The sequence below is a fragment of the Mycteria americana genome, chromosome 6 (genome assembly GCF_035582795.1).
Source record: "Mycteria americana isolate JAX WOST 10 ecotype Jacksonville Zoo and Gardens chromosome 6, USCA_MyAme_1.0, whole genome shotgun sequence".
In the NCBI taxonomy this organism is placed as follows: Eukaryota; Metazoa; Chordata; class Aves; order Ciconiiformes; family Ciconiidae; genus Mycteria; species Mycteria americana.
The window spans coordinates 68,483,763-68,507,336 of NC_134370.1; the positions used below are offsets into that span (position 1 = coordinate 68,483,763).

Sequence of the window (23,574 nt, forward strand, 5' to 3'; positions counted from 1 at the left end):
CGGCCGCCCCTGCTGCAGCCTTCCCGCCGCGCGGAGCGGTGGGGTGGGCTTCCGCGGACCGGCCCCCGCCGCTGCGCGCCGGCAAGGGCGCGTATACGAGGCGGCGGAGTGGCACCAGGGCTGCTGGGTTAATGTCTCCTTAAGCCGTCTTGCTTTAAACCGGCACGGCCTGGTTTCCAGAAAAATCAAAAGTATTGATCCCTGGGGGTGTATGCCCCTTCGTGGTACCTGCTAAGAGTCTCCTCAACGGAATAAGTGGATGGTGTCTTCGGCGATAAATAAACTTCTGTCAGATATGAAAGGTAAATAAGCTGGGGAGAAATAGAGGAAAACTTGTATAACTCTCTTCTCGTAGTCCATAATGGTATCTGCTGAATTCTTAGGTTATATAATTATCTAGTAAGTGCCAAATTATACCTTTCCAATAGCGTATTTCATAAATGTGTGCGTGGGAGAAATTATATTGAAAATCCCAGATTTCTAGAAAAGGTGTTGTGTTTTTTCTCCTCCTTGGCTTTAAACCAAACTAACGCTAGTTTCAGTAAATCTGTTTTTCAGTAATTAGTATGTAATACTAGGTATGTTAGTGAGTGTGTTTGGAGAAAATGCTTCTGAGCTTCCCTGTGTGTAGTGCAAACATTACACTGTATAAATGCGTGGAAGGTCTAAGCTAATCGTGGGTACACTTGGGAGAGAACAAAAAGACTGAACGTTGGATTGTTACATGTTGCCTACGAAGCCTCTGAGCTTATGGATCTGGGTGAGCACGGTGGCTTCAGTTACACAGATACAGTGCCAGCACCCTAAAGTAACGAAGTGTTATAAAAGGAGTTTTTTTGAGGTTAACAGGTCTGTGTTCACCACATAATTTTTAGATTAAGGTGATGGACTAGCTCGTAACTGAGCCTTGAAACAAAGATGCGTCTTAGAAGAACGGGTTCCTGCCCTGTTCAGTCTTCTCTTGGATATGTAAACTGAGCTCTGACGAGCTTGTGTACCACCCTGGCAGAGGGGATGTGAGACAGAATTGCAGTGAGAGGTACAAGTCTGGGGCTTTAAAGTGTTCCGCATGTATCATTGTTGCCACATTTTCAGACAGGCTCAGACTTCATTTAACCACCCAAACATGTCAAAAAAAAAAAAAAAAAAAAAAAAAATAATCGGCATCTAGCAGCTCCAGCTGTGACATTTCTAGCAAACTCTTTTGGTGATTAACTGAGAGATGAGCTGTTTAAAAACTATTCTTTGGCAGGAGTTACTGATTGTCTCTAAGCATTATGATCTGAATATTATGCAGTTTTTGTTCTGGATTGATGGGGGAAAATATTATTTTTGTATTTGCATATATAGCACTTTCCAGTTGATTTTCTTCAAGGTAATTGGGGGATATGTTGATTTGGTCTTCAGGGATCCCTGTTGCATTTTAGTCTTGTTTTATAGAATAAATCTGATATACCTATCGCTTGCTGATTTTTAGTACCTGAAGTTAATCACCAAACATGTAATATATTAAATTTCGTATTTCTTCACTCAACAAATGTCATTAATTTTAAATTGCTTTTACATGTCTGATACTCATTTACTTGTTGGAAACCTTTGGAGACTCATGGGAGTGCTGAGTCTTGTTTACACTGATGGACTCTCTTGCTTCATTTTCTGTCTTGTATGTTGATTTGTTTGGTATGTGTGTCTCCTAGACTTCTGCTCTTTGTCATATGTAAGACCTTATACCTAGCTTATGCCAGGCTTAGAGATGTGTCAAGTATTTTTAAAAGAAGTAGCTTAGTGAAAGTAAATCCAGTAACCTGTGATCCTGTAAACAGCCAGAATTAATTAATCGTGGAAAAATCCCCTCATCCTGCTAATATAAAATCCTCATTGTGAAAGACTTCAAGTAGCAAAGAATAGTTGCATCACAATTTGGAAATGTTTTTGGAATTAAATTGAAAAAAATTTTTTTCCCCTTTATCTGTAAGATTTTCTTTTTTTTTTCCCCCCTCTCCTGTTCTGTGCTCCCCCCCCCCCCTTTTGGTTACTGCTTGAAATCAACAGTAGAGGTGTTTGTCAGCCTGTATGCGTTGTCAAGCGTTTCAAGTATGCTGTGCCTCTGTGGACTACCATATTAACGCTTTCTAAAGCTCTGTTCCTGGTATAATGGAATTTGGTATAATTGTCTATGTGAGTTGCCAGTTACTTATTTGCTTCCACCATATACAAACCTGTCACTTTGCAAATGATCTTGGATGCTTCCCTGCTCGTTTTTAGAGAAGAGAAGCTCTCAAGGGAAAGAATGAAAAGAGCTCAAATTACTTAGCTAAGTAAAATGAAGATTCAGAGTGAGGTGGTATGATTGCTGTCTGTAAATGCATGAAGGACCTAAACATCCAGAAGAAAGGAAGTTATTTAGGCCCAAAGGCAATGTTGGCACAAAATCAAACCGATATAGATTGGGCCATCAGTAGTCGTATGTTGGAATTCGGAAACTTTCTAGCTGTCAGAGGTGGAAGTTTCTTACCATATTCTGACAGGTATTTGACCCCCAGAATCTCTTGCTAGTTTTAAAATATTGAAGCCTAATAATTCTAGGAATGAATACATATGATACTTTGACTTCCTGGCAGAAAGGAAGGGGAAAGGGAGGAAATGCAAGGAGAAGGGACTGGATGATTCAGGATGTCCTGCTTTCCATTCCTGTCTTGTCCTCTGTGTCTTCGTCCTTATTTGGCGATGGGAACTCATTGACTGGAGTAAGAAAAAGCTTATAGTGTGAGGTGTAAGGGCTTTAAGAAGTATGCATATGAGGCCTGATTCTCACTTGCATGACTTTTTTTTTTTTTTTTTTTTTGTACCCTGGTAAGGTACTATAAAGGAGAATTAGTGTACTTGCAATTTAAATATATGTATACTGAATATTTTAATGAAAATTTCACACTCCTTTTCCCTGACAGCAGTTTTTGTTATTTGTAGCTTGTTATTTGTAGCGATTCCTTTAATTATTTGTACAGGATGTTGTGGTTCTCTCTGAGGCTTTCCAAATCCCTAGCTACCCTGCTGGACAAGAGAGACAACTTCATAAAAGATTTTCCTGTGCTGTGAGCTTCACTTCTGTTTTTGACACTTCCTGCTGAGAAGCAGTTGCACAGAGAGAGTTGAACCTGTGCTGCTGTTCTTGAGCTCCGTATTGCTTCAGATCATCAGAATGAAACCAAGATGACATTGGCCAGCTGCAGGTTTAATTGCATTTTGGTACTTCTGGAGCTGCACAGTTATATCTGTGCAGAGATTTTGCAGAGAAAACAGGGAAACAAACAAACAAACCTGAAAGAAAATTAATAAAAGGAATACTTCTCTTCTGACTGAACATGCTGGGATAGTTTACGGTCTTAAAAGCCAAAAGAAACACGAACAAAATCTCCGCTTTCTGTTCCTTTCAAACTTCTGGCTCCCTGTCCCTTTGAATATCTGACAGTTGCTACTCAATTTCTAAGTTTCTCTAAATCCAAGCTAGACCCGGAACATGAAGTAGAAGCTCCGCAAAGAAGCGGGAGGGTAGGCTTCAAGATAATGCCACTTTCTGTATTACAGTAAGTTTTTTGTTCACATGGAAAGAGAGTTACTTCATGTCATTCTTTAATTGAGTCTTTACAAAAAAAGTAAGCAGAGGGAAGGGTCAAACTTATAATGAGAAAGTTAATTTGGTATAAAATGCCAGTGAAGATGAGGTACAACTAGTTTTTAGCTTGCTGTAGTCCACTAAATGCCAGATAAGGGCATGTATGATGGTATGTATAAACCATGCTGAAACAGAAGTTCTACTGTCTTGTCTCAAATAGGATTTTATATTGAGGTACGTATCTTAGATGTAGGGGTTTTTTGTTGTTGTTTGTTTGGTTGTTTTTTTTCTTCCCTGGGTGAAAATGTAACATTAAGCAGCTGCCTAACTGTTCTCTCGCATGGCAGAACAGAATTGGGGCACCTCGTTGTTCCCCAACTTTGGTTTCTGCTAATTTCTTTGACACATTAAGTCTTATTATGGGTTGTCGCTGAATACCTAAACAGCTGATGCTATTAATAGGGCATGTCAGATTCTTACTGATTTTTTAACTGCTTTGACTTCTTAAAATTGGTATTCAATGAGATCCAAATAGGTGCTTGATTTTTTTTTTTTTTTTTTTTAAATTCAAAACAAATATCTAAACATGATTAAGTTACTTAAAGTGGTTTTGGCTGAGATGGCGCAAAATCCAAGAGTTCTATAGTTACAGCCTTTAATATAAATTTTTTTAAAAATCGGTGGGTTTTTTTTGTATTCATCAAAACCTATTGTCTGTAAGTTAGACTGCATAATGAGTTTTGAAGTGTTCCACTGATCTCAGGAAAGTGCATTAAAATTTATTGGTTAAAATGCCCATGTCTGGAAGTATACATATAGAAAAAAATTGATTAAACATGTGCCTTGAGATCATAAATTGTTTAATAAGATTATATGCCAAGGCATTCTATGTAGTCTATATTAACAGCCTATTTTAAAAGTGCTTACTTGAAAAAATTAAATAAATAGTCACTACAACATATTTTGTCATAGAGCACAACAATCCAATGAGCCACCAAATGCTCATTATAATTATTTTTTTAGTTTATTTGTCTGTGATGGAAGAGATTACTGCTTCGGTTAAGAGTGTGTATTAATGTTTGTCACTGCTTAAAACTTCTAATTACAGAAGAGACACTTTCTGATTGCTTTTCCTGTATATCAGTTACATTAGGATATGTCTGCTAACTAACTGCTCTAAAGCCTTACTTTTGGCCTTGACTGCGTAAATAAAGACAACTTGCCTGTCTCTAGCATTATAACTTGAGCCTTCCAGAAGTGCCTAGGACTTTATTTAAACATAAAAATGAAATAATTTTTTTAATTGAGTGCCACTGACTTTTTTGTGTTGTATAAGCGTTCACATTGAAAAGGTGGTTGGGATTGAAATGTCTCTTTTTTTTCTTTTTTCATCTGTTTAAAGAATTAAAAAATATATAAACTGTGTATGTGTTTTATACACAACTGGTATCTCCCAAATCAAGCTGAAGCTATGATCTCTGCTCTGGGAAGACAGGGCCAAGCAAATCAGATGTGACATAGCGAGACGTAATACGAGGTAGAATGAGCAGAGTAAGATTATATTCTTGGCGAGGAGGACTAAGGACGGTATGAAAGAACACTTCTGTTTTGTGTTTAATTAGATAAAAATGTAAACAAAAAAGTAGAACATGGAATTTGCATTTTCCTTTAACGTGCTGTAAAGAAGTAGGTCTTTGAGAGGACTTTAAGAAGATGCTGTCTATAGGTCTCTACCAGCTTAGGAACTGTATTTCTTTGAAAGACATGGCCTGAAAGGAAGTCCAAAGACAACTGTGAGTGAAAACAGGTCATCAGGCATGGTGCTTATGTCCATGATGAACAGGTTTGGGTTTTCTCTTTTTTAAGTCTTAACTATAGAGTATAGATATGCCTTAGAACTGTTCAAACCAAAGAGTAATTTTGTAGAAATGGATGACTGGCAAATTCCAGTCATAGGCTAAGAATTGCAGTATTAATTTGTCAGCTTGTTCTTGTTGCTTCTTGCTGTTTATTCCCTTTAAATTGCATTAAGGAAGTCCCTGAGTAGCTGGCATGATCTCCAAGTACAACTGCCTGTATTTGATAGTCAAAGAAGAATTGAGGAATTATGCAAAACTGATTTGAACTTCAATTTGTATTGCAATTTGCAAAGTAAATAGTTGCTTACTTACCAGGCATCTTGGAATTTTTGTGTTTTTCAATATCTTTCTCAAGGGAACTTCACTTTGAGCTTTGTAGGAGTAGAAGGGCAGATTGTCTCACATAATCTGTAGTATGGGGTTTTTTGTTTTGAGTTTTTTGGGTTTTAAGTTTGCATTGTGAAATGGAGTGGCATGAGGGAAGCAGCAGAACCAGTGGGCTGCTTCCCAGTAGACCTTGTTCCGAGAGGATTTGTCCTCCATGGAGTAATTTTTTTGTCAGTTTTCTTGGATGTGAGTTTAGATGAAATGGAAGGAAGATTTAAATAGTTATTAATTTTAATGCTTGCTGGGTCACTTCTGCCTTTGTTTTGTGGGTTTTTTTTTGTTGTTGTTTTCAAAACCAAAATGTCTCTGAGGAGGGGCAGCCCTGCTATGGAATTTCTTTGACTTCAGAGGAGCATCGCACATGTGTGTGGTGTTCTGGAAGATTAGGTCCTGGAATTTTATGACTGATCTGGCTGGATTGCAGTTGTACTGAATGTGTATGTGGAATTACTGCAAACTTATAAATATTTTTAACATAAAAATTTCAGAAACTTTTTTCTATCTCCTACTAATGAAGGATTAACCAAGCTTACAAATATGTGTGGTATGAGAGAATGTGTTTTAGGCAGGCAATAATAAATGCTCGACAATTCCAAGAAAACTGTGAGCCTTTTGTAATTCACTTAGTCTTCCAAATTTAGATTAAAACATACTCATTCATAGCGTTCTCTTTAAACGTGCATGAGCCTGTGCATAGTCCTTCACTGAACTAGAAATAGCATTTTAATAATACTTAAGAAGCTAATAGAACACGTGATCTGTTATAATAAAATAGCAGAAAGTAAGAGCCTGCATCACCTTACTAGCTTTTGATATTATTTCTGGATGGATGTGCTGAAAAAATTTGCATCTAAGTAAGTGTACATGACTAGTACAGAAATTAACCAAAGTGGCAAATTGACCTGTGCTGTTCTTACTTGATAGGCAGCTTTTAGTTTACAATTATGGATATAGGAAAGATTTTTAAGATTCTTAATACTGAGGTAACAGTAAATACTAAGTCTTGTTATGTACTTACACTTATATTTAAGTGTAGTGGCAGTAATGGAGTTGTCCTTTAGTTACTGCGATGTTGTCTGTGTTCAAAAAGCCTAAATCAGTTTAGGATAGTTAAATAAAAAGTGGGTGTAAAAAAAAAAAATGTTGTTGCATTCCAATGAGATGAAAGGTAAGGAAAGTTCAGGCTGTAAATACGGATCCAGCCACTTTTCCTCTTCTGTCCCTTACAGCACCAATTTTGTAGATGGTTATGAAGGTGTGATTTCACAATTAAGTATGTGCAAGATCCTGCTCCTTCTGAAGTCGTCCTCTCCTCGCTATGCCCATGTCTTCCTGATGCTTCTGTTCTTGCATCAACTCTTACAGCGAGTCAGCTGTGCATGCTGATCTGACTGAGAACTTGCCCACCAAAGAAGCCCAGATTAGTTTTCAGAGGGCTATCCTCTTGCGCTTGCAGCAGCATTGATGTAGCCACATGGTGAACTTAATCAGGGAAATAATCCGGCTGAAAATTTGCAGTATTTTTTAGTTAACTTTTAAATGGATCTGTGTTACCTGAATTGATTACTTAGGAATGAATGGCTAGGGGCAGAATGAGGCATAGCCACCTCCTTTGGCAGGAGCCCAGGCTTTTGCAGGATTAAGTGACAGTATACTCACAGCCTGAGAGATACTATTGAGATATGCTGAAATTCAGTAATTACAACAATTTCAGAGTAGCACATCTTTTAATTGAATAGTCTCAGGTCTCTGTCTCAAGAGGAACAGATTACCTCTGAGACCTTCCAGTGTTATTTAGTAGCCGAAGAAGGCTTAAAAAAGGGGGAATTGAAAGGGACTAGGTAAACCCAATATGTAGTTGAATTATTTATTTGGCATAACAACAGTGCTACTGTTGTTAATCTGGCAAAAGGTCTTTGCTTTAGCGCTGGCTTTAAAAAAAACAAAACCAAAGAAAATTGTGGGGAATTTACATGAGACAGAAAATACATCAGCCAGTTACTTGAGTGGATATTGACTAAGTATTTCAATGTGTACAGGAGAAACCTTCTGAAATGAACTGGGGAGGGGATTTTCTTTTATGTACGGTAAACCTAGATGTTCCCTTTAAATTATAAAGCTCTAAATTTTCCAGTAAAAGAGCTCGCCCTGCCCCCCCCCCCCCCACCTTCTTCCCTGTGTTACCCTTTTTACAACTGCATTTGTTCTCCCATCATTGCCCTGGGGATTGACTGGGCTTTATAAAGTGTACAGATTCCACTGCCAAAACACAAAAATGTCTCTTTGACCAAGCAATGTTAGTTGGCAACATCAGTTTCTAGCTTGCTGAATTTTTAGGGAGCAGGTTCTTTCTTCCAAAGATTTAAAAAAATTTTTTTTTAAAGGAAGCAATGGATTTTTTTTTTCTGAAGACTTGCTAATGTGTTGCTAGAAATTAGCAATCGGATTTCTGACTTGATAGATGTTCAATATTACTTAGACAAAATCTTGATTGTACTTTGGAACGAATGTGCAAGGCTTTCTGCCAGTTAATGCCCACAGGAATTGAACAACTGGGAAAGACTAATTCACTGCTCAGTATCTCTTTGCAAACATCTGTTGAGAAGCCGTTGTCATCCTGAGTCTTGTCTGAACAAGAGAAGGGTGAATTCCAGCAGAACTTCTACCTACTGACAGCTGAGGACGTGGTCCTTCACCTGGATTCAGTCACCTCATGAGCATCCAGCAGAAGGAGGTATACGGTGGTGTCCGTGACTGGGTGACACATGCAGATGGAATAAGAATGGAAGCAGATTATTTTACTTTACAGTCTGAGAACTAGGACAGAGATATTCCAGCAGTATGTGATTCTTTGGATGAACAAGTATCTTAGAAATCTACTTATGGGTTTTTAAAACAAACCGTTGAAACTTCCTGGCAACTCTTCTTTCAGTGTTTTTTACAACTCAGCATTGTTCTGTGCTTTTCTAGAACTTTTTTCAATGTGGTGGGAAGATGAATCAGCAGACTTAATGTAGAAAATATAACAATTGCAGAATGCATTTTTTTGGGGGAAAAATACTCTGGATACAGATCTGTGTGTATTTATATGTGAATATTTTTATATGTATTGGTACAATCTATACATATATTAAGTGAAAATTACTAATTTCTTCCACTAAATGTCTATACTGGCAAATGTTCTGTGTTATGCAATCCATCAATTGCAAATACAGGCAAAGATCTAAACCTTCTGTCCATGGCTTTCTCTGAATCCCAGTTATTGGGGGGGGGTTATGTTTTCATCTGCACATTCTGGCAATTTTCTTTCCCAGTCCCTGATGTGTTAACTGCAGCTTTTGATGAAGTCTGTGCTTCTGTGCTCCTGGCTCAGCTCTTTCACGGAAGGCGTCTCAATTCTAATCCTGGCTTTTTCATGGGCCTTGTAAACGGATACTGTAACTTCATCTTTGTAATTATTGTAGTGTCTCTCAAAGGCTGTGTATACCACATAAGGGAGTCATGAAGATACTGTTACCATTACTATTGCACATATTTATCCCTTGTTTTTATCATTAAATTTAACTTGGAGCTCAGAGACCTAAAACAATGGAAAAGCAGAACTTGTGTAAATACGTGTGTCAGCTGATGATCAGAATTTTATAACTTCCATTTATCCTCTGTGTTGTGTTTCAAATACCTGATAAATAAGTTCCTCTTTCTGTCCATAAGGCAGTGTTAATTGCCTTGTGGCTCTTTTGTTCCGGTTGTGTGTAGTGTTGGCTGGGAAAAATCAGTGGTAGGTGCACAGATATTTATGAAAGGGAGATCGAGAACTTGGATTTCTGGTGCTGGAGATTTGGCTCTTGAATTTCTTAATTAGAGATGGCAAAGTTTATTTGCGGCAAACCTTGAATTCAATGCTACAGTAAGTCCTGAGGAAGCCTTTTAGCTGAGGAGAAAAAAAAAAAAACCCAACAAAACCCAAAAACCAACCCACTAGTTGCATTGTTTAGCCACAGAGCTAAATATGCGAAAGGGGTGCCAGAGCCTTGCTGGCAGCTGCTGCTGCCACCCAGGATAAAGGGCTGTAACCCCAAGTGGTGGCTGGGAACAGCTGCAAAAAAGTCTGGTAGGAAGAGGCACCCAGGGCATGAATCTGATCTCTGTCCAGTTGTGTCACTGCTCACATCTGTGGCTTTACTCTCTTTGGTGAGCTCCGTCTTCAATTCAGACAAGTTATTTGGTATGCTTCAGCTTATTTAAGAAAAAATAGTCTGAAATGTTTAATGGGATAGTGATTAGGCTAAAGCAAAAGAGGGAGGAAGCTTAAAGTGAAGATTCATACCCAACAGCTCAGCCTATAAGGAGTTTTTGAAGTTAAGTTATCCCATTGGTGGAGACTCAACAGGAGACTTGAAGTTGTATTGCATAGTTTCTTCTTTAAACTACATGCCTCAGCTTTAGAAAAATGAGAATTCTTACATTGAATTAGTCTAGCAGGATACTTTTTTGGTCAGAACAATACTTTTCTAATACTTTTGTTTTACATACCTTTTACTAAGAAATAGACTTTAATTAAATTTTCTGCCTCTCATTCCTACTGGGTAATTTTTTACTGGCCGTATTAAACCTCAAAATGTGCCCTGCCATGTCTGTTGTGTTGTGAAAGTGGAACAGTATTTTCAGATGTTAAATTTCATGCTAGAAATGAGCAGGTGTATTGGGCAGTCATATATCCCACCTAAAGGTAAGGGTAATTTATGAAGGACCTCTAACATGTTGCAAGAATTGAAAATAAGCAGGAGTTGAAAAATAGGGTATTTTTCCAGAGCAAGACTCCTTTGCACTTATAGTGAGTTTAGATCTTTTTGAGTTGTTGTTTTAACTGCAAGTTTTATGAGGCTGCACTGGAGTTTAGCCCAGACATAGACACACCTGTGCAGTAAGCTATGATACTACTTTTTTAAAAAAAAAATTTTTAAATTACTTTTATCTTCCATGTTACTCTGAACTGTTCTTTGTTAAAGGAAAAGTTAAATAAAAATTTGTCTTACTGCCTGGGTTTGGCACAGTCATGTGAAATAGTAGTCTGTCTTTTCCAAATTGCAGAATGTCTTCATGTTCCTAATACTTTATTTCAGCTCCCTGATTGAGGTTGTTCATGGAAATTATGTAGTGAACTGCCTACTTTCCTCTCTAAATTGACAGTTGTGTAGGCTTGGGGAAAGCATTACTGTCACCGTTCTGGAAAACAACCCCCAAGCCTGTATCCTCATGTGACAGTGGATCTGAAAATGAATGTACTTCTTTATGCTTTCACTCATACTAATTGTTCAGCTTGCAAAACTGATAGTAATAACTTTGAACAACTATTTGACAAATTACTGTTAAAGACTGTCAGACATTTTTTTTCTTCTACTACATTTTTTTCTTCTCTCTCTAAAGTAGACTTCAGGGTTGAGTACAGCTGTAATGTAGCCTTTAGTGTTGAGTATATGGTTAACTTATCACTAATGTGAATTTAAAAAAATATATTCTCAAGGATTTGGAGTATGAATTAAGAATAAGGATTTATTTTCTGTTTTTGTTATGACATTATGTACTACCAGACTAAAGGCAGCATTTCTCTTCTTGTTACTTGTTCAAAGAGAGCAAGTATGATCTAAAATGTTCATGTGTCTCTTCCAGGAGTGCTTTCTTCAGTGCTGGGGTGGCTGCCCCCAAAAGTGTGAACTGAGAAGTCTCTTCTTGCCTTTTGCTCATCTTTGTGTATAGGGTGAGAGCACCCTGCAGAATCTGTTATTCCTCCCTGCCCAACCTGTGCGTAGGAAATACAGGTTTGCTCAGTATCCCCTAACTCGCTAATATGTACCTCCAGTGCCCACCTGTGTGTAATGGCACATGTTTACAGGAGTTATAAATCATGGGGTTTTGTTTTGATGTTTAAAAAGAAAGTTAGTCTGAAAAAACCTACAACCAAACTTTAAGGGAATAGTATGATAGGCTCAAAAAGTGACCTGGTAACCCGGTGAAGTGATGGCATTTGTGACTATCTTGTCTATTCAGGAGTTTGTGGATAAGACCATGTGCATCTCTGGGAAGCGGAGAACAGAACACTTAGTCCAGCAGTAACTAGAGGTGTTGCTGTGCACTCACTTTCTTTTGTTGCTCTTGCCACCCAGTATACTTCTTTCTAAGCATCCACTTTTGGCCATTGTCAGGAGGTGAGATAGTGGGATAGGTGAGACAATTCTAAAGGTCTTAGATGAGCTTCCATACAGGTGAGGTGGCATTGACTCTGAAAATCTCCCAGTATCCCATGCTGTGATTCTCTTTGGAAAACCTTTCTCACCTCTGTGATATTCCACGGACTGGCTGCAGAAGGGGTGGATGTGGGTTCCCCCAGGATGTCAGAATGCAGTTTTCTTCTGGCCTCTAAAATGGGGATTTTGCAAAGTGTAAATTGACAGTAATAGAGGTGAAGTTCCTTTGCACGCATCAGAGGGTCATTGTTTTGTGGGGAGGTGGGGTGTGGTTGTGTGTATTTGGTAGGAGATCGTACTCTGATTAAGTCCTGTTCTGCATTCTTTTTAAACTTCTGAGGTTACAGAAGTGCCGCGTGACTGGAAGGACACTGCACTGTCAGCATACTTCCTTCAGTACAAAAAAGAAGTAGTAATGTTGACTTAATAGGAAGGATCCTACCTGATCAAGTGTGGATGCAGATAATTCCCCCTCTAGAGCACCTGGTACCTGGTGCTGCACTTGGAGCAGGGAAACAAACAAACAACTCCCCAAAAAACTTGTCCTGAGTGTCTATTTTTTAACTTTCCATTTAGTCTGGAAGAGAGAGATCTTGTAATAATTGTATCTGAAGTTCAGTGGTTAAGACACTACACTTTCTACAGTGGTATTGTCTGCTAGCTGTACAACATATTTATCCATTTCTGCTAGCTGAGTAAGAATATATTTATTGATAGTGTTCTGTGAAATTACACTGTTTCTTTAACGGATGGAGAAAACAGCACTGACCTCCCTTGCGGCTTCATTCAGATGATCACATTACGAAAGCTGGATTCTTTCCCTAGTGCAGTATGTTTAGTATGTGCTTGGCTTTAAAACTGATAGCAATAAATTAAATGATAACCTATTGCTTCAGAGTAGTGCTTGGAACAGTGAAGCACTGAGGTGATTCAATGATTTCCTGCTTTGATGGAACTCTGGCAAAGGCATAGCACTTTGACAGTGAAAAAACAACTCCAAGACTGCAGCAGGTAATGGTGGTGAATTTTAATAGGAATCTTTGTCTCTGAATAAAAGTTTTATATAAGATTAAGTAACTACTAGTTCTCCTTCTGCAGGCAGACATTAGCACACTAGCATGCTGCTACTTTTAGCTACCAAAGCTTCCTTAACATTTTCATGGTGTCCTAGCGATGAACTGACTTAAGTATTCCCTCTTCTGTATTTTCTATGTGTTGGTTTAGTTTCGTTTGTAACACTTCATATGCAATGATTTACTTAGCCACCTGTTTCTGCATGTGCTTTGCACTGCAACTTGGCTGTGATGCTTTTATATGGTGAGGGTCCAGATAGCAGTCATAGTTACTGGTCAGGGGATAGTATTCTTACAGTAGTTCCGAGTTCAAAACTGAAACTACCGAAGTCCTGCCTCCTAGAAATACCGAGAGTAGATTACCACCACCAATTTCGATGACTCCAATACTCCTTTTTTTAATTTATCTATTTACATTTGAAATTGATTAATATTTAGTGCTTCAAGCGAAGGACCAGAATGAAAAAAATAAATTTGGCCCTGATGTCTGTCATTCAATTATCATAAAACTAACTGGAGATGTTACTTATTAGATGTTACTTATTAGATCAGACTTATTATCAGATGTTACTGAGTAGTAATTCTGACAATGCATTTATTGGGTTAATATCTTTCACAAAAAGTCTTCAGACTAATTTATGGGTAGAGAATTGGTCCTGAAAAATTCAAGTGAGGTCCGAGAACTTCATTGCTGTCATTGTCTTGCACATCACTGCAAGTAATGAAGGTTTTACCATTAGAGCTTAGATCAGTCTGGTGATTTTGCTGGTGGCCACACTCTAGATGGAGAAACCTGATGTGCTGAGATTCATGGGACCAATACTTTTCCATCTATGGGAGCCTTTGGAACCTTCTGACTAGTGTTTGAGCAAGGACCCCAACAATAATTTACACTTTCAAGCAGGGAAATGCCTGTATTTTAAGTGAATGCCAAGTTTATTGAGATTGAAATGAGCAATGTAAAAAAAAAAAAAAAGTTTTATATAGATGTACATTACACTAACATAGATGTGATAAATGCTATCCTAGCAATTTTTTTTGTTATTAAAGCATCAGCATGACCGAGTGGTTTATTTCATCACACTAGCATTTTGTCTGCTCCAAGTCATGTACTCAAGCATATCTGTGTTGTCTTCAAACCCAGAAAACCCCTTCTGCTTTGAGAGAAAAACTGAATAGCTGTTTTCTTCAAAACTGAGCAAGAAAAGCCTTATTGCATCCTGTTTCTGTGTCTCTAATTTCTTTATTTTTCCAAATGAGCAGCCCTACTTTCTTCAGTAATCCCTAAAATGACAGCAGGTTCCTTCTCAAAACTTGTAAATAAAGATTATTTGTTGCTGTGGCTTACTGGGCCAGATTTTTCAAAGGAAACTGAAATTTCCTGTTAAGGTCAGATTTTTTGGGGGAAGAGTTTGCTTCCGTTTTGGCGTTAAGTCTATATACAGACTTCAGAGAGAGCTAAAGGTGTTGCTTGCTGAGCTCCTCTGAAAATCTGGCCCTATATATCAAAAGGACATTTAATATTGAAATATTATGTTTAGGAGCTTGATATATTTGTATTTCAGAGATATTCAACTTAATTCAACAAACCTGTTGCTGTTAAGTTATTTGGATGTTCCTTCAAATTCTGTTGTATACTCTAAATTGTCTTGGCTTCTTTTGAAAGAGAGATCCAGGTAGTGGATGCTGAGCTCTTGTCTATGCAGTCCTGACTTCTTTAAAGCAGTGATACAGAGTAATAGGTCTGTCGCTGCAAAAGTTGCATGCAATAAAACTGCCTCATTGATTTAATATGTTTCATAGGCCATATTTTCTGGGCAGTCATGATTTTGAGATAGGCACAGGGTAAAAGCAGGTAAAAGTTTATTTTTAATGACTGAACATGAACTATAAAGTTGCTCAGCTTCTAGCATCAAGAATTATTTGGAGGATACTGTCGTGGTAAGGGGCCCCAAAAATACCAGTTATCTCTGTTCTCCATTTCTACTAGTTGTGTAGGGTTTTATAGAATAAAAAAATAATCTGTACTTCCGAAAAATGCCAATGTTTAACATACTGCTCAATAAAAAAATACTGATTTTTACGTATCTGTCAAGTGTGTGTAGAAAGCTTGCTGTTGTTCAAGCCTGCTACAAGAGTGAACCACCTGAGCAAGCAAGCAGCGTGTTCCCTGCCTTGCCAGTCACCGACCAGAGCACTTTCCCTCCTTGCTGACCACTGGCAGTCTGACGTGGGGAGTGTGTCAGAGTCCCATACTGGCAGGGTTTGTCAGTACATGTTCTTTGAAAAGCGTGAGTTACATCTTCTCACAACGGTGACCTTTTAGGGTAAAATACAGAGTTTGCATCCAGCATTCATTGTTCTGGAGCATGTTGTAGGAAAGTAAGGGGTGCTTAACTGTGCTCCGATTTTTATCTTGCGTTCATAGTGTAAGAAGAGCTAGTTCTAGAAAAGACACATACTACTTTCACTTCAGGCTGGGATTTGTTTGCTTTACTAGGCACACTTGAGGTGGAAAAAAGAAATCCACTGATTAATTTGCTTTCTGTTTTGCATTTTAGAAATTAGATTTCAAGAATGTGTCTCTCTCTTAATGGTTCATCTTTAAAACAGAGTCTGTAAGTCAGATTAACTTGAATGTTCCTATAAGCCGTGCTTATCTGCACAGGGAAATTTTTCATCATGGATGCTCTAGGATATTTGTTGTATTATTATATTCCAGTATGATTATACTGGTATAAAGCATGGTACAAGGACAGAAATAAGAGTATGTTTCTCTTTGTAGGATAGCCTGAAAATGAAGTATCTGCACCAGAATGAAATTATTTTTATACTAAGCTAGAGACACTTATGGAAGTATAACTACAGTAGAATAAGTACATCGAAATTTACTATGTAAGACTGTTCTGGTTTTGAGCAGCATTGCCAAATCACATTTGCTCAGGGTGAGTGTTTTGTGAAACTTGCTCACAAGTGTTACATGGTAATTTTATGCTTGAACTGTTAAAATGTCCAAATAACAGGCTGAACAGAACTCACCTTTCCATCAAAGGTCTCATTCTATTTCCTCTGTTTAGCTCTTCTAAGTATGATCACTTCCTAAGTTAGCTTAGCAATTGCATCCTCTCTAACACATTTAAACTCGTAAATGAAGTAGGAGCACATCATTGCTTAAACTTTCAGAGTGATTGTGTAGTAAGGAAGAGCTGTGAATGTTTATATTATTTTTATTTGCCTCGATTAAACCTTAGATATAGCCAAACCAAGATTGTCATCCTGCCTGGAAATGTAGGCCCTCTGAGTGAGTTGAGGGTTTCATCCTATAATTCTGTCTTTCCGTTGAGTCTGAGGGTTCTTTGTTGTTGCTTCTTGGAGGATCGACTTTGTGTCATCTCAACTGACCAGCACCTTACTGGGCGTTCAGAGAATGCCTCTTTGTACAGCATGTTTTGGAAGTGGACATTTTATGAAGTGATGGATAGAAATAGTTTTCTTGATTATTGGTGAAATTTAATTTAATTTTTTTTATGGGAAGTGGTTTAGGCTCTGAAGAAGTGGATTCTGTTCCTCAAGTTTTTCATCCTAGCAACACTGTATTCCCTGGGAACATTGCATTAAATTTGGCTAAGCAAAACAGATATTTGCTGTTAAGAATTTACTCTTGCAGCAACTTACTGTTGCAGTTGGAAGCAGGAAATTTTAAATGAGCTTTTAAGTTGTCATATTACTGGAATGAAGAGTTTTCAAAGGATCTGAAGTTAAGTTATTAAAAAAGAATCTTCCTGGGAAACTGTCTGTAGTCCCAAATTTAACTACTGTTTAAAGTTTTGTGTTTTTATTTTGTATTGCTTAATGATGTTAAACTTAGGTTTCTAGTAGATGTGCCTGTAAACAAAAGAAAAAGGAAGCTTAAAACCTTTGGGCTGTTTCTCTTCCCCAGTAAAACTTAAAATAAATAAATAAATTAAAAAAAAAAATCTTTTTCCAGTGGTCGTGTTTTTAATGCATGTTTGTTTGCCTGTGCTTGGTAACTTTTTATCTAAATAAGAAGCTTCTGAACGGATTATTAGTTATATAGTTATGTGAAAATCAGTAGATAAAACATTTAGACAAACTCTGTAGGAAATTACAACACAATCCTTGAAAATGTGAAACTAAAAATAGCGTGATGTGCTGTGATTCATGAGCTCTCTGATCATAACTGCTGAGTCATTAAGCCACTCCTGTAGGTAGTGAAACTTAACATGCATGAATTTGGACAGAACCTCAAAGATGGGGAAACTGGGTATCATCTGTTTGTATTTATGTCATTGTTTTATCTGGAATAAAATACTGTTTACTGAAATCAGAGTTCCAATAATATGTGTCTCATGGGGATGACTGTGCAAGTCTGGTCCTTCTAGATAATGTCTATAGGTGCAAAAATGTAGTGGATTTAATCTCTGACCTCAATGCTCTATTGCTCTTCCTCTTGCAACACTGCTGGGTAAGCTCAAACAGCTTAATAATCATCTATTCTTTCTCTGTTGTACAGGACAAATTTGGAAGCACTTCAGAAGAAGCTGGAAGAACTAGAGTTGGATGAACAGCAACGAAAGCGCCTTGAAGCTTTCCTTACCCAGAAACAAAAAGTTGGAGAGCTGAAGGATGATGACTTTGAGAAGATCAGTGAGCTGGGAGCAGGAAATGGCGGTGTGGTCTTCAAAGTATCTCACAAGCCTTCTGGTCTCATAATGGCAAGAAAGGTGAGTGCCTCAAAAATAGGAACTTGGGGATGATTTTTATTAAGGAGATTCTCTGATGAAATACAGTGGCTTTATTTAGAGAAAAAAGTGGTGTTGACACACAAAAAAAGACTATTTAATGCCAACTTTCAGAGAAGTTGATGTGTTTCAAAAAATAGGAAAAGTTACACTTGCTTATCCTAAATGTCCCAGGTTTTTAGAAATAGTGTCCCATGTGTTAGTAATGAAAGGATAGGCATTAATTCACTGCCCTGCCCTTTTTTTTTTTCTGTCCCATTGTGACAAATACAATCTTTTCAGCTGGGTATATATCTTTCAGAGAAAATGTGGCAGACTCGCTAATGAGTACGAGGCCTAAAAGAAGTTACTGAAAGGTATAAATCAGGGAAAAGTGACAATATCCTGTATTCTGGGCCATAAGTTTAGAGGAATGGAAAAGATATCACCTGTCCTAAGATCTTCCTTCACAGCTGCAAACCAGAAAAGGGCCTCTGGATGATACTGGAAAAAATGAGAACTCAAAAAAACCTGAGAATGAGGGAATACATTGGAGTACAGTGATGTCTCCTGTTTTACAGTTTCATCATGGGGTGCAGGTGGCTTCTGTGCAAAAAGGTACTTGTCCTTCTGGCGAGAGTATTTTCTCAATGATTCAGCTTGATGCTTTACAACCAATAGCAGTTGTGACCTAGTTTGTAAGAGAACTGAGATTTTTTTTTTTAACGGAAATAGCTTGACGTTTTAATTCTCATGTTTATGTGAGGAGCTTTCACTTTCTCTCAATATCCTTGGGAACCAAATATAGTAAGGGAAATGCATCTGTGATACTGCCGGATTATTTCTGTTTGGGTACCTCATGCTTCTTCCTTCCAGGAGAGAAGTTCCTTGCATAGGTGGCACTTGTTACAAGGCAGTGGCAGGACATACGCTATTGTACTGCAGTGGTCGAGATGACAGGCAGGCTACTGTGGTTCATGGGAAACATAACCTAGCCTTTGAGAAGGATAAAACACAGGTCACGCTCAAATCCCAGATCCCATTTTTATACTAGACTGAAAACTTCCATTTTTTTTAAATTGAGAAGTTGAAAGACTTCTGGTATTTCTTTTTTTGAGAAGAGTACACTGTCATCTTCAGCAAAACTAAAGGAAAATATGCATATACTGACTTTAAGAATAAAGCATGCTCAGTACACTGAGTTTGGAGAGAAGCAAAGAAAAATACCCACTTCTGAGGTGTGAGAATTACGAAATACACAAATCACTGAGGTTTTCTTGAACTAAATCAATTTAATGGATTTTTTTTTTGCCTACTGTGGATTTAACAGGAAATTTTGCCCAAATTCATTAATATTTGATGCAACTGAGGTGTTTGCTGAACTGCAATTTTTCTTCCACATATTGACTAAAATTTGATTTCCATAATGTCTCTTAATGTTCCCTTTCACAAAACAAATACACTTCTTGTATTGTACAAGATAAATAGTCTAGTGGAACGAAGTATTTTATGTAATCTCCCCTTTAGATTTAGATTCAGTTTGGGGAGTTTTTAATTTGAGGTTCAGCTCATTCCTTCCACTAGTGCTTTACAAACACCTGTGCAGATATTTTTCAGTGGCTGCTTCTGAGTCAGTATGTCTTTGACACATTTCCTTTAGACATTTGTTGATGGCTTTTCTTCAACATAAAGAGCTTCAGTTTCTGAACTATCCATAAAAAACAGATAAGTGAAGAAAATGTGCTGGAACAAAAAGTTTGATAGAGAAATATTTTGTGAAAAGAAGAGATGGAAATCCCACCTTTTCATGGGTGCTGACATTTCAACTTTGTCATGCTGTATTGTAGTGTTTTCTTTCCCCCTTGCCACTAAGAAAGTAAGGATGGATTATTTTACAGTTAAGTCGTAGAATAATTCTGGTTCGAAGGAGCCTCAGGAGTTCATGTGGCCCAACCTTCTGTTCAAAGCAGTCAGCTATGAGATCAGAGCAGGCTGCTTGGGGCCTTATCCAGCTAGGTATTGAAAACCTCTCTGAACAACCTGTTCCTTCTGAATGGCACTTTGCCACTAAGAAAATAATAAGAGTGGATTATTTTACAGTTAATTCATCTAGAGATCAAGCCGGCTATTCGAAACCAGATCATTCGTGAGCTGCAAGTTCTACACGAGTGCAACTCTCCATACATAGTGGGCTTTTATGGAGCTTTTTACAGTGATGGAGAAATCAGTATTTGCATGGAACATATGGTAAGTACATGTAATTCCGTCTTAGCTTGAAGTTATTAACAGACCATTAATGCAAAACCTGAGTGTCAACAGGACTTAAGTTAACAAGGTAGACCTTTCTGCATGAATAAAGAATCAAATACTGTTGTTCCGGATTTACTCTGCAAATCTGAGGCTGGGATTGATAAGATCTGTTTTATCCCTTTCTCCAGTATCTGCTCTTCTGTAGATATCTAGTATCTGTAGAAGTCTAAGCTGTACAAATGTAGCCTCCCAATTGCTTCTCCTTTATCCATGGTCCATTTTGTTTTATTTAAAAATATTTACCCAATTCTGCTACTTAGACACTTGTTCTGATTTGTTTTTACGCAGAATGGACCAGACCACTCTGTTACTACAGCTGTGTAGTCCTTAGTAGCTATAATAATGAGAATCTAGTTATTCTTATTTAGATGAATGCATATTTTGTCTATTTTTTTTTCCAAATTTTACAGAAAATGCAAACATAAAGAATAGTGCACAGGAAGTGAACAAGCCCAGAGGCATCTTACACAACTTTTTTTAATGCCAAAAATATTTTTAACTGTTTCATTTTAATAGAAAAGTACACATTCTTCTCGACATCTGTTTGCCTTTCTCTAACCATATGGAGCCAAACACTAAAAGTAAATTTTCTGTAATTAAAGGTCAGTCAAATTTTTTGCCTCACTTGCTTGGTAGAGGATGTTTTTAACAATATGAAATACAATAAATCTGAAGACCTTTTTATTTTTTCCCTGAAAAAACTGTTTCTTTGAAGAGAAACCTTATTTTTTCTGGAAAGTACATGCGATTGTTTTAATGCTTCTCTGGTCTTCTCTTACGGAAATTTTTAGAAGAAATCGATGGTTGCCTAGGAACGAGTGATCATGATCCAGTTTTTAAGCATGTGCTAGCTGAATGGAAGGTGTGCATACCCCAAAATACAAATGACTGTTGGGAATTATAAAGAAGTTAGTTTCCCAAAATTGAAAACAATAATGAAAAATGGGAAAATAGATGTTAAAAATTATTGTCTGGGCATTGTTTCAGAATACATTATTAAATGTCACGAATATGCACATCTGCAGTTGCTAAAAGAGTGTGTTTGTTAACGCATGCCAAAAGAGAGATGGTGGTGGTATATAATTACATGTAGAATTAAAAGGCCTAAAGAATCTCAGTTTATTTGTCAATGAGAAAATTAACAGGAGCAATCAGGGTTTGCAAGTTTCTAAGCAGGGAATGATACATCTGACAGCGGACTTCTCTTCAGTTTAAGAGAAGGCAGTATGAAATCTGGTGTTTCAGTGCTGAATCTGGTCTAAGTCACACTGGATACAAGATTTTACATGTAGAACAATTGATCAATAAGATCTGAAATAGAAGAAGGTGGATTATTTAAATAGTAGTCTTAATTAAGCCATTAAGCTGTTGGCTTAATGCAGATCACTAGGTGGAAGTTTTTGGTCTCCTCTTGGATAAAAGATCAGATGAGAATCTCCATTGTCTTTTTTGTACATATCTTTCTTTGAGTTACTGCCAGTCAAAATTCTTGTTTTTAAGAGTGAGTTACAAAATGTAAGTATGAATATGAACAAAAAGTTGGAGGTGGAAAAGGCATGGAACTCAGATTTGAGTGTTTGGTATTTTTTAAGTACATAAATTCAAAATCAATGCATAACTTTGCTTAGCAGCAGGTATTTAACAGGTAAAAGGATTGGAGTCTGCTCCTGAAAGACAGTGAAGGTTGCAGCCAACACTAGGGAACTGAATTGTATTCAGCCTCTTCCAGGATTGGAGCTAGTCCTCAGGAAGGGGGAAAAAAAAGTTTTTGTCCATATGAAATCTTTGTTAATATACTGGTGTCTCAACAGAGACAGCTGTCCAGAAATGCAGACTAGTTATACAAGAGATTTATATAGACTTTTTTTTCTGTTGGTGTATTTTTAATCAAGTGTGGTGTATGTGGGTGTGGTTTTTTTTTTTTTTTTACAAAAATACATGATCAAATAAGTACTTATATACTTTCCTTCTCCTAAGAGTTTTAGATTTTAGTCCTCAAATAATAAAACTCTGCATTCTAGCTTTTCTCTTTATGTGTATAAATGGTAATGAAAACTTCCAAAGGATAGGTTAAGGCAGAAGGCAATTACTTTCTCAAGTTGGATTTTTGCCTTGAGTACTGGGAGATATCAAATGCTGATCCGGACAACAGGATATTGTTTTTTAATTTGAGAAATAACTTTCTAATTTCTTCTTTGATTGTATATTCTCTATCTAGAGAATCTAGAACTTATGCACAAGCCTATTGTTCAATCAGTTGCTAAAAATAAATAGGATTTTGTACAGTTTTCCTTTTCAGAAGCCCTTAGCAACAGTGGAATATATTTGACTTTGCTGGGGGGTGTGTGTGTGCATGCATTCAATTTATTTAACGTAATAAGATTAGCAAGACTGTTACTTACCATGGAACTTTAAAAACATTTCTTCCTATTTTGGTTCTTGGAGAGCCATGCCAAATCATCAACCCTCCATCCTTGGAAGCTGACAGAGTCACCCTGGATACGCAGAACTAAGAGACGCCAACTTTCTCCACGTAGGATCTCATGTGGGAGATGAGAGGAACAGGGGTCTGGGTTCAGTTGTGATCATGGAGTGGCACTAGCACGCATTATATTCAGGAAGAGAACTCTGTCTTTTTCAGTGTGATGAGTTTTTGTCCTTGTAATCAGGATCATAAAATCTTCTATGCTTCTTCAATCCTCCTCACTCTGTCTTTGGAGGGAGAGAGAGTATCATGTGATGGCTGTGACAAGAAAAAAATGCACGTTGTTGCATTGGTCTGAAAGTTACAGAAATCTGTAAAATTCCTAATGCTTGGTCAACAGCTACTTGTGGACAGTGCTTCCTTAAGAAGAGCCAAACCATGGAAATACGAGTATGGAAGATCATTGTGTGAAGTGTTTATTTGAGTGGATGTTGTTACTGGCCAAATGTTTGTTTAACATAAACATAAAAGTGACTAATTCCTACTGAGGAATGATTTATTTTTTTCAGATATGCACCATAACAATGTTAAATCAGACATGAAAAGCAACCTTTTATTTCTCACCAAATTTAGGCTTCAGACTACAATCCTGTTTAAAATGTTTTAGAGGAATTTGATTAAAGCTTGCCTAATCAAACATTTATTATTAGGATGGCGGCTCCTTGGATCAAGTACTGAAAAAGGCTGGAAGAATTCCAGAGCAGATACTGGGCAAAGTTAGCATTGCGGTAAGTGTATTCATTGCTCTCAAAGACTGGAAGTGGGTATGTTTATGTCTTGGTGTGGTAATGCCAGATCCAGGAAGCCGCCACTTAAGGACTGAAGGATGTGTGAGAGAGAAGTATTACCAGATTTTTGAG

The 23,574-nt window shown here is 37.5% G+C and overlaps 1 protein-coding gene across 2 annotated transcripts in view; it reads left to right on the forward strand.

The window, feature by feature from the left end:
* The window catches only part of MAP2K1 (mitogen-activated protein kinase kinase 1), a 41,435-nt gene that overhangs the window by 472 nt on the left and 17,389 nt on the right, over nucleotides 1-23,574 (forward strand). Inside the window, exons 1-4 of one of the 2 annotated variants that reach the window (XM_075506394.1) lie at nucleotides 21-302; nucleotides 17,712-17,922; nucleotides 20,020-20,166; nucleotides 23,365-23,442. In XM_075506394.1, the coding sequence (XP_075362509.1) occupies nucleotides 17,911-17,922; nucleotides 20,020-20,166; nucleotides 23,365-23,442 (237 nt within the window). In that variant the 5' untranslated portion in view covers nucleotides 21-302; nucleotides 17,712-17,910. Of the gene's footprint in view, nucleotides 1-20; nucleotides 303-17,711; nucleotides 17,923-20,019; nucleotides 20,167-23,364; nucleotides 23,443-23,574 lie in introns of those variants that run through there. The other variant, XM_075506393.1, reaches the window with a different exon arrangement.